Raw genomic sequence first — 11,802 nt, forward strand, 5'->3', positions numbered from 1 at the left:
TGCTGAACCTGGATCATGCTGGCAATATAATCAAGTATAGCTAAGAAGTAAATTAATTTCTGTGTTAATTTTTCTGTGTATATAGATAGAATCAACCTTTATTTTTTCCAGAAAAAAACTGGCTTCAGTTTTCTCACTCCAGTAATTGAAATAACTGAAATTTGGAGGATGAGCTGTGCTTCTTTTAAGAAACTTTTTTTTCTCTTGGCCAGGGAAAGAAGAGTCTTATAAAGTAACTTGTGTTAGTACAAATTACAGGAGAGGAAACTAGATTTAATGAGTGTGATATGTTGAAATACAATTTTAAAGCAATATCATATGCACCTTTTTATTATACGAATTAAGGGACTGACCTAATTTTTTGATACTGCACTATAATGATAGTGACGAATTACTGCTCACCTGACTCATAAATTGTCACTAACAAAGTATTTCTTTGTTGCTTTTTCTTTGTCCAAAATTTACTATATGCAATCAGCATGCTCACCATTCATCTCTAAAAGAAGAAGTTTCTGATGTTGTCCGTCAGAAGAAGAAATATCCAAAGAAGCCTAAAACTGAGAGTGTCATAAATCCTCAGCAGGCTACTACTGAGCCTTTGCCTGTGATCAGTAAAAGTGATATTAAACAGTATGATTTCCACAGTTCAGATGAAGATGAATTCCCACAGGTAATTCAGATGAGCCATTTTGCCGTGCAACTCCCTTGCATGGTTGTTTTAGAATAGGTTTGAGATTCACTGAAAGACTAAGCTACAGAAAATGCCTTTATTTGCTGGTCTGGATTGAAATGTCATAGCACAGACCTTGGCTGGTTCCCAAGGGCTGCTTCGGTTTGTCCAAGAGACTTACACAGGCCCAGTGGAGTTTTTGGGTTTCTTAAAAATATTGCTGGTTAACTGATGTGCTCAGGGAAAATGTGTCATGGTCACTTTGAATGCTGGCCACTGAGCATTATTTTAATTTATTTTATTTTTATTTATGTATTTATGTATTTATTCATTCTACTTTTACCCCGCCCTCCCCGCAAGCGTGCTCAGGGCGGCTTATTCCTTATTCACATTCCCAGGGTAACTTTTAAAACTGCATGAGGTGCTTGGGATAAAGGTGGACTCACTGAGCCTGAGAGTAGGAGTAGGAGAGCCAGAAGTAGTAGTGGTATGTTTTAAAACCAAATTTTTGTTGCCGCTTAGGTACCCTCACCCGTGTCAGAACCAGAGGAAGAAAATGATCCTGATGGAGCATCTGCATTCAGGAGAAGAGCAGGATGCCAGTATTATGCTGTAAGAATTCTGGCTTTTGAAAGGACATGCCAGTTTCTTTAACACAAACAAAGAAGCTTGTTCAAAAAAATACAAAGCTTGTTCATTCCCCCCCATCTTTTTCTGTTACTTGTCACTCTGCCGTGAGGTTAAAAAAAAAAAAAATTCCCCCCCCCCCCCCCGTTCATGTGGCTCCACTGACAGTTTCAAAATAAAATATAGTATGAGGACACAGTCTTACAGAGGTAGATCTTTGGAATCTTTTGGTGGATGCTGATAAGTTCATATGCCTACATTTGATCTGGTGGCCTAAAGTAGAACTGGCAGCATCCACTGTTGCCTGCACTCAAGCTCCAGCTACTGTTCCTTGCTAGGCTCTTAATTCCTGATCCTAGCTTAATATATGTCCCACTGGCATGACCTGTTTACTTATGTATCATATTAAAGGTAAAGGTTCCCTTGCTCGAAAGCCAGTCGAATCCGACTCTAGGGTTGCGGTGCTCATCTCCATTTCAAAGCCGAAGAGCCAGCGCTGTCCGAAGACGTTTCCGTGGTCATGTGGCCGGCATGACTAAACACCAAGGCGCACGGAACGCTGTTACCTTCCCACCAAAGTGGTACCTATTTATCTACTTGCAATTTCTATCTTTTGAACTGCTAGGCTGGCAGGAGCTGGAACTAGAGATGGGAGCTCACTCCATCATGCGGCACCCGGGTCTCAAACTGCTGAACTACTGACCTTCCACAGCCTGCAGTTCAGCGTCTTAACCACTTGAGCCACCGCAGCTCCCATGTATCATATTAGACATACTCAATTTTTTGGTCACTGCTGTCATTGACTCCAGCATTCCAGGTGTTGCTGTAACATGGAGTTCTCTTGCTGGTATTATTTGTTAGAGCTTTGAGAAGAAATATCTCATGGCCACACATCATCTGGAGAGAAACAGACAGGTGGCTAATTCATTTAAAATTGCAGTGAAAACAATGGATCCATGACTTAGGGGGGCACTAGGGTGCCCGACTGGGGAATTTAGGGATCATGTGTAAGAAAACAACATGGGCCCTGACCTGGATAGCCCAGGCAAGCCCAATCTCGTCAGATCTCAGAAGCTAAGCAGGGTCGACTCTGGCAAGTACTTGGATGGGGGAGACCTTGGAATACCAACAGTTGGGAGGCAATGGCAGGTTTTATTCAGCCACCTCTCTGAATATCTTCCAGGCCCCCAGTAGGGGTTTGTCACCAGAGTTTGTCATGGCTGACAGGCACACACACAGCCAGTCACGAGAGGTTATCATGACTTCCAGGTGCACAGGCATATGAAAAATACAAAACAAAAAAGAGAGCAAACAGTGTGGTTCCTGGGAAGAAGGGTAGATGAGATTATTGTGAACAACTTGAAGATTTTTTTTGTGTGTTACTCAAGTCTCAGTCCATTGCATCCTGTAGGTTTAGAGTAGAATTACTCTGCAATGATTGCAGTGGTAATTTTTAAAAACACCTTACATCTGTTCATGAAACTAGATTAATTAGCATGGGGAAGTAAATTTTTTTGAAATATCTTATATATGGCATGGATCCAAAAGATATAGCCACTTTTCCTGCAATACTTACTTATATTTAATTTCCTGTCACAATTAAGGAGAGCAGTGTGGCTTATCTTTGATTTTCCTTCACCTGTGTGAGTGTTCACATTCAAGATGGTTCACATTCAAAAAATGTTCTGGCTTTTCACTTTTTATTGTCTGATCCATCTGAACATTATGGTTCTTCTTTCCACCACCACCATGTAATGGCTGTTACTTAATAGCTCTAGGCAGCCATTTACTTTCTATCTTCGATGTGGTCTCTGTGCTTCACACCCATGGGATCTAGTGGGGTCTTCATCATCTCAAAATGTATTCTTTTCTCATCCTTTACAGGCTCGTTTGGACCAAACTAGTTATTCACATGAGAATTCAGAACTATCAGAATTGGATAAGCTAAGGTATAGGCATTGCCTTACAACACTTACTGTTCCAAGAAGATGTATAGGATTTGCAAGAAGACGAGTTGGCAGGGGTGGCAGGTAAAGCTACTCACGTTGGTTTTTTTTAGTTTCTTGTGTAAAGTAAAACTCAAAAATCTTACAACTGTATTAATTTTTTTTTCTTTTTTAAATAGGGTGCTGATGGACCGGATAGCTACAGAACACGATCCTGTCCTGAAACAGATTGATCTTGATATGCTAAACAGTTGTTCAAGCTCTTCCCAAACCATAGACTTTTCTTCTAATTTTTCACGGACCAATGCTTCCAATAAACATTGTGAAAATAGACTATCCCTTTCTGAAATACTAAGCAATATAAGATCATGTCGACTGCAGTGTTTCCAGCCGAGGCTACTAAACTTACAGAACAGTGATAGTGAAGAATGTACCTCAAGGAAACCAGGGCAGGCTGTGAATAATAAAAGAGCTTCTACACCGTCTGTAGCTTTATTGAACACCAGCAAGAATGGCATATCAGGTAGGCAAGGATTTGAAATGTTGAAATGCAACATGGCTAAAAACTCTAGCAATAAGAAATATGTGGCTTTCCATCATGAATCATTTTGTAGTGTATGTTTAAATCCTTTATGTATTTTTAACATTTTATACTATTTCATATTTTTCATATAGACAGTTGTGGACTGATACTCGATAGTACTATTTTTAAATATTCGGGACATTAAAAAATATTTGATTATGGTGTTAGAAAGTTTGTAGCCCTATGCATGCTTACTTGAGAGATAACCCTCAGTAAATACAGTGGGACTTACTACTGAGTAAAACAGCAGGCTTTATGCAGTTATATATGTTAGGCTACACAGAATTGCAGAACCAGTGGCTATATGAGACTCATGAGATCTGTTCTTTCTTTTTTTTAGAAGTATAAGTGATTAAAAAGTGAATAAATTATTAAGGAATATGATAGTCACTTCTAGTGTAAATGAATTCAAGACTATTATTTACCATAGAAAAGTGATTGGAAATCATATATTGAAATAACTCCAGGAATGTCTTGGGCCTTGTATTGTAACGGTGATCATATTAAATTTCCATGGGATTGTCTAGCCTTGAAATGAAGCAAAGTAAAAATGCCTTTGGTGTGTTTACTGTTTTGTAATCTAATGCTAAACTGATGAATGAACCACTGACAGTGTAATCCTGTGCATACGTACTCAAAGGCAAGTCTACCTACCTGGCACATTTCTCTCCCACCTTGCCTTCAAGGAGCTCAAGGCAGTTTATGAGGTTCTTCCTGCCCTTTTTTTCTCACAAGAAGCCTGAGAGGTAGGTTAGCCTGTGAGAGAGAGGCTGTCCATTCCAAGGTCATCCAGTGAGTTTCATGGCAAGTAGGAATTTGAACCTTGGTCATCCTAGTTGTAGACTGTCATTCTAATCCTGATACCACATTGGCTTTCCCCCTTTAGTCAGTGGATCTTGCTTCCAGGTAAGTGTGTATAGGATTGCAGCCTCACTCAGTGAATGTAGATATGGGATGATGATGATTTATTGATAGATCACTCTTGCAGATTACCAGTCTCAGGGCAAGTAATCTAGGACAGTGGTCTCTAGCCTTTCCAGATCTAGGACCCACTGAGTATGGAACCCCTTAAGCTGGAAGTCATGCGGCAAGAGAAATCCTGTGATAAGAAGAGGAGGAACCAGAATTGTGATCTTACCAGTGTCAGGGCCAGGACAATGGGCAGCAGACCAAAAGAGCTGGGGACAGGAGACACAAGACAAGCAGTAGGAGATGCACCATAGTGAGGAATAAACCAAGTGTAAAAGCCATGGATGAATCCTCTCCACCAGAGAGTGGCCTCACCTCTCTGTCTTGCCACAGTTGTCAGCACAGATGCATCGAGAGGCAGGAGGTATGGTTCACTTATTTTCTATGCATCAGGTCCTTCCCGAAGGTAGCTAACCAAACAGGCAGCTCCGTATGGGTTCACAAAGCCAGCAAGTGGGCTCTGTGATCCATTGTTCAAAGGCCGTTGTTCTAGAAAAATGGCATGGCATTAAAGCCACTCTGTTACACATAGGTAGGCACGCATTAGGCTGATAAATAGTTTTGCCACGAATGCAGCAATTGAAGCCATATCTTCCCAGTATGGCTGGGTTTTAAATTAGTGTTCAATGTGTCAGAGTAGCATATTTCCCCCTGCTTTGAGCATGTGACGTTCATCCTTAACTTGATAGTATTGCCATCAGTATACATGCCATAATGTACAGTTAAGGCTTGTCACGTTCTCATGCATTGAGATTGTAGCTGGGGCTGTGTATCCTGTGTGCTAGCAAAAAACTGAAATTCTGCACCAAGGCAATCCGAAAGTGGAGTTCTCTGACCTGTATACATTATGCAAATTAAGCCACTTTGCATACCGTTTAATCTGCTTTTTGCACTATTTTGTATTATTTATTATAGTTTTGCTAGTCATAATCCGGGCTGGGGGGTACAGGGCTCCCACTGAAAGTCATATTCAGCCCATCTCCTTGATTTCTGAAATTTCATCATGTATTCATGGCTCGCATTTTGTTCAAGCATATCTTCATAGCTGTAAGAGACTTGTAAGCTTTTTTCTCTAAAAAAATTAAAACTGCAGTCCCAAGAAGACTGACCCCTGAGCCCATTGACCTCAGTGGAGCGACAAGGGTGCAGTTCCGCTTAGGACTGTGCTGGTTGTTTCTCAGGAAGCTTCGTTCTGCAACAGATACCACGGTCTATAGGTTTTGTGCGCTCCTGCAGAATTGCAGCACACACAACATTGTTTACTCTCCGTGTGTGCAGGTGCCATCAAGTCGCTTCCAACTTACGGTGACTTTATGAATGAATGACCTCCAAAACATCCTATTGTTAACAGCCTTGCAGCATTATTATGTACTGTACTGCAGTACATATGCAGAATTTAATTATCTTAACTCCTGGTGTATTCAGTAAGTGGTGTATAAAATGCTTAGGTTGCTAAATAAGTCAGCAGCAACAGATTTGCTTCTGTAGCAAAGTGATAGAAACAGATGCTTTAGTATATAATAAACTGTTGGGAGTCTCTGATCCTATATTCTTAATCAAAACTGCTGTTCTCGTTTGTGCAGAACAGAGTCACGTCTGCCCGTCTGAATGATACTGTCATTAACATTGGCCATTCTGTTAGCACTGAATAGTAACTTAAGGGAGAAGTGCGCAAAGGCTGGAGTGTGTTTGGGACACACTTTGATCTTGTCCAGAGGCTTTGGATTGACCCTATATGTCTTCAGCATTTAAAAATTAAATTTCACTCTATCAGGAATTCTCAGAGTGGTACAGTGGAATTAGAGTCAGCTGACAGACATTACGTTTCTACTCTCATAACATGGGATTTTCTCTGCATTGAAGAAAGGGGGAGAAACTGCTTTGATGCTTGGCGTTTAAAATGTGGCTAGATAAGTATTCTAGCCCAGGAGAAAGGGAGGGTAGAGCAGCTTTTGAAAAATAGTGTGAATGTGGCAGTTATGTTAGGTGGTGTCATAGTATGTGTATAGCCACAGTAGTTTAAGTAGCAGTAAAGGCAATTTCTTGAGTAAAACTTCTCAGTTTCTCATGTACAAAAAATGCTCCACAACAGGAAAGTAGTCTTTATGCGAGAAATGCTAGGCACAACATATGTGAAATCTATATATTTGTTGTTCAAAAAACATCTCAGTTCCATAGAAAACCATAGCGCTATTAGCAGAGTTGGGGGTCTGGGAAGCATCTGACCCAAACCACCCAAGGGAATTTCCTACCTATACAAAATCAGTAAAAAAATCAGGTGCTCCCCTCAGTCTTTTTCTGTATTTAATGTCTGGATAAGATCACATCAGTGTGTTGTGAGAAGCTTAAAATGTCTATAAATGTGTGAGGAAAACTGTCACGTTTTGATTGATGAAACACTGCTATAAAGACACTTGTCTCCTTTACAATAGCCCATGTGGTATGCCAGTAGTGACGTAGTGGCTTGCCTAAGGCTGTCCAGGAAGTATGTGGTTCGAGATTTGTACATCTACTTCAGATTCATGCTTTTAATTGCTGTACTTAATTTCCGTTACCAGTTCTTCTACCTCTGTACATCTTGGATATCTTACTGCTTTGGGGAATATGGGAGCCATTGGTAGAGTTTGAAATGCTGTGGTTGGGCTCGTAAAGGATGGTTTAATAAATTGAAGTAGTCTGATAATCTTCTAACGTGTGTGCAAGTATAGAGTGTCTGTGAGATATACATGCATGCACACACATTGCAGATTGCTGTCTAGAGCTATACATGGGACCACCCTTGGATAACTTGCTGGTAAATCTAATCATTACAGTCCTTTTACTTCCTGTCTGCAGATGGGATGGAGACGTATATGGGAGAAATAATTTGTGTGACCCTTTATTTGTATTTCCCCATTTGATTCCTGTGGGCCGTTTCAAAGAAGGCTAGGCTGACAGTAGAGAGTAGGATTCAGCAGAAGGCTGCCAGTTGCTGAGCCATAGTCTGGAGAACATAGGCTAGCATTCAGTTGGGTATATTTCTAATTGAAATTCTGCAAAGCACAATGTGTTCCATTCCTAATTATCCTCTGTGTTTGTACCATAAATAGTCTTAACAAACTTGGGCTTGGATGTTCTAAAGTTTCTAACAGTGCAATCCTAAATAGAATCCTAAACTTTTCTAAGCCCATTGAAGTCATTAGGTTTTTAAGGGTATATCTTGGCCTAGGGTTGCACTGTATGCATAACAATAAAACTAAAGAATTAACTTTCTGGAAAGTTCCTCAGCAACAAAAGTAACTGTAATCTATTGCACATCTTCCTGCATTACAGAACCACTTTGGTGTAGTGGTTAAGGCCACAGACTCTAATGTGAGAGAACTGGGTTTGATTCCCCACTCCTCCACATGCAGCTGCTGGTGTGACCTTGGGTCAGTTACAAGTTGTTTCAGAGCTGTTCTCTCAAGGGCAGTTCTTGAGAGAGCTCTCTCAGCCCCACCTTCCTCACAGGCAATGCTTCCTCTAAGCTGTGGAGTCTTGTGAGCAAAAATTCTACTTTGTGAGCTACTGGCATTAAAGTTGTGAGCAAGCGATTTGGCTACTGCATACATTTGTTTGCTCTGGAGCCATCTTTCCTGAGCTACGACAAAAATGTGTGAGCTGGAGGCTAAAAAACTGTGAGCTAGCTCACACTAACTCAGAGGGAACACTGTTCACAGGGTGTCTGTTGTGGGGACAGAAGGGGAGAGGAGATTGTAGGCCACTCTGAGACTTTTTTGGGTAGTGAAGGGCAGGATATATATCCAGTCTTCTCCTCCTCCTCCTCCTCCTCCTGTTCCTCTTCTTCCTCTTCCAGACACTGTGCAAATCTGTACAGAGCCTCAGACTTGCATGCCCTCTCTTCTCTGCATCTTGTGTGTTGTGGTTGTCTCTTCCCCTTCCCAGTTATGGCAGATCATTGCTCATAGAGGAATTATGGTGAAGGCTGCAATAGTGATCATCTAGAAATATGCTTAGAAATAGTAGATATAAGGCTTTCTGTTATACAGAATGTTTAATAAGTGGTTAATAAAAGTATATATCGGTACATAAACGTACACGTTAACTTCAGGTCTCTGATTAATAGAAACATCAATGACTTGAGCTGGGTGGTGCTAAAAATGAATGATGGGGTGGCTGTTAAAAGTTTAAGGCCAGCTTCACACGTGACAGTTATGCTCTACTGATAATGCTTCTGTGAGAAAAGTGAAGATTTCTATCAGTTGTACATTATGCAGAATAGGCATGTAAATTCATATGGGACACTAGTGCACTTTAGGAAATTTTAGAAACGTCATGTTTCTTTTTAACATATGGAATGCAAAGCACTGAGCTCTCCCTTTTCCTGTGGAATGTGCTAGCCTGAAATCTTATTGGCAATCACCCTGCTATCCTGCAAATGTAGCAACCTGAAGTGCTTTCTTCATTAAGAAATTCCTTTTATCAGGAAATCACTAGTTTTCAAAATCTCTAAGACGACGTTAATATTTTTAAAGCAAAATTTCTTTAAGAATCCCCTTTGGACTGTAGAATATTATAGTAATGACTTAGATCCAGAAGAGTTTAACTTTCTAGCCTCCCCCCTCTTGCAGCAGCCTAAAATCTTTCCCCCAAATGTTGCGCCTGTCTGGAATAGCATTTTGGGGTCATTTTGGGCTGCAGCAAGAGGTGAGAGAGTCACATTTTGTTCACAGAAGCGCTCTGTTGGATCCATCCCATTAATTGTGGATTAATCCAATAAAACAAGTTGGTCTCTAAGGTGCCACTGAATTCCGGTTTTATTTTGCTGCTAAAGGCAAACATGGCTACTCATCTGGAACTAATTTCACTTCATTTCATTCATTAATCAGTCGTAGTTTTAAATATGGATGTTAGCTGGAGTTCCATTATGATGGTGTTTTTAAAAGAAAAATTAAATAACCTGTTCATTCAGGCACTGTGTTTCCAGATGTTTGTCTCCTGTAGAAAGGTGTCTTGGGGCATGTAAAGAGTACAGATGCAATTATTGAAATTCTAACGTGAAATTCTGGGATGTATGGCATTTCTCCACATAATTAATAATTGCATTAAGACCATATGTATGACCAGATGTGGGACAGATAAATAAACTGTTTATTTAGTGATGTGATAGAAGTGGGCACTTTACTGTTAGCTGCAAGACACAATGAATAGTTTCATTAAGCTTCTGTTCATTGCTTAACTGACCATGTGTCAATAATATGCACTGTGTCCTTCCTACCTTCCTGATAATTAAAATCTATATAAAATGCCTTCAGTGTTCTTTTAAGCATGCTGTGAATTCCATTGTTATACTTTTCTGATAGTTAAAATCTGCATAAAATGCTTTTCAACATTCTTGTAAGTATGCTGTGAATGGCATTGTGCTTCTAGATGTAAATTTTAAAACATTCACCTTTTCTACAGTAACAGGGGGGATTACAGAAGAACAATTTCAAACCCATCAACAGCAATTAGTTCAAATGCAAAGGCAGCAACTTGCTCAGCTCCAGCAGAAACAGCAGTCTCAGCATTCCTCCCAACAGACACATCCAAAAGCACAGGTAAGTGTCTGTTCTGTTTTCATATACCAGAAACTCAGTTCTAGAACATTCTACATTTTCTTTTGAACTTGAAATCATGAAAGGGTTAGGAGTGGAGGTGGGACACTTAACACCCGCTCACATTATAATTTTTTTTGCAACAAAAGCTAAATTGGCCATCTCTTAGATAAATGTAGACATGAATAATTGTAAAGAGTGAACTGTGTAGTCAGAGATACAGAGAATAGCTATTGCCATGATGATGGAAGTGGTCTGAATTCATTGCTGACTGTTCATGTCTATGATTCCCTCATTCACACTGCTTGCATGGGTAGAGTGAATCCATTTGATAGTGGGGGCTTTACTTATGGAACTTTTTCACTGTAATTATGAAAGCCTATTTGATAATTCTACAGTAGTGCATTGTCAATAGGAGAGTGTTGGGGGGTTTGTAACATCTGCTTACTGAAAGTGCCATATTGCCACCATCTTTGTAAATGCTCCATGCTATATGTTGTTTAATATTTCAGTCTTATATTAAATACAGTGGCACATTCATTTTTATACCAGATACATATATTTGTGTTCCTCTGAAAACATCCTTCAGAAGAATGAATAATGTCTGTAGTTAACTTTGTTTGCAACAAATAGAAATACATTATTCCCTCCCCCACCATGCCCAGATACTCTCATTTTCAGTGATTGTGATCCAGAGCATTGTTTACATCTTTACATGCATCCTGAGGCTTTGGAGTTTCTTTTCTCCCTTAAAAACAAACTTGCCAAATGTAGTGTTTTCTGAGTCAGCAGGAGCAGCTATTTTGCGGTTGGGGTGGAGGGTTAAATCTTGAAGGACTGCCTGACGTTTCAGAACTAATAGCATTTCAGGGTAATAGAAGTGAAGGATGAAGGGCAGAGTTCCTAACCCAAAGGTAGTAAGACTGAATCATATTTAGAAACTTCTAGCTTATGTTTCCTATAAGGGGCATCAGTTTCATTATATACTAGGAGTAAGGCTCGTTGTGGGAAGAAATACAATAAGCTCTAGAAGGAAACTCCAGGTGAGTGTCCTGGCTGTGGCTGGTGGGACAGCAGAGGGAAAGGGAAAATAGAGGGAGGCAAGCCATGTTTATTTCCTTCTGCTTAGCTATAAGGCAGGGCTCTCTCAAGTAATTTTGCTGCCCCAAGTGGGTAGTATGGGAGGACAGCCTCATGGTAACACGTATGGTTCTCTCCACCCCTGACTTACGTTGATTTGGGGCTATCCAATGGCAGCTAAGGTAGAAAACCACCTCCTCCTGCGCCATGCCTTCTGGGTTCCAACGGTCTGGAAAGTGGTTCCATAGGCCATTACAGGGTTACCAATTCTGAGTTGGGAAATACCTATAGTTTTGAGGGATAGAGCCTGGGGAGGGCAGGGGTGGGGAGGGACCGCAGCAGGGTATAATC

General features: G+C 40.5%; 1 protein-coding gene across 1 annotated transcript in view; it reads left to right on the plus strand.

Annotated features, from left to right (window-relative positions):
* The window catches only part of EPC2 (enhancer of polycomb homolog 2 (Drosophila)), an 83,725-nt gene that overhangs the window by 66,143 nt on the left and 5,780 nt on the right, over nt 1–11,802 (plus strand). The window contains exons 7-11 of the mRNA XM_015423066.1: nt 479–670; nt 1,193–1,282; nt 3,182–3,327; nt 3,423–3,766; nt 10,238–10,374. Coding sequence (XP_015278552.1) covers nt 479–670; nt 1,193–1,282; nt 3,182–3,327; nt 3,423–3,766; nt 10,238–10,374 — 909 coding nt within the window. The remainder of the gene's footprint in view (nt 1–478; nt 671–1,192; nt 1,283–3,181; nt 3,328–3,422; nt 3,767–10,237; nt 10,375–11,802) is intronic.

The sequence above is a fragment of the Gekko japonicus genome, unplaced genomic scaffold (genome assembly GCF_001447785.1).
Source record: "Gekko japonicus isolate JY-2015 unplaced genomic scaffold, Gekko_japonicus_V1.1 scaffold334, whole genome shotgun sequence".
Taxonomy (NCBI): domain Eukaryota; kingdom Metazoa; phylum Chordata; class Lepidosauria; order Squamata; family Gekkonidae; genus Gekko; species Gekko japonicus.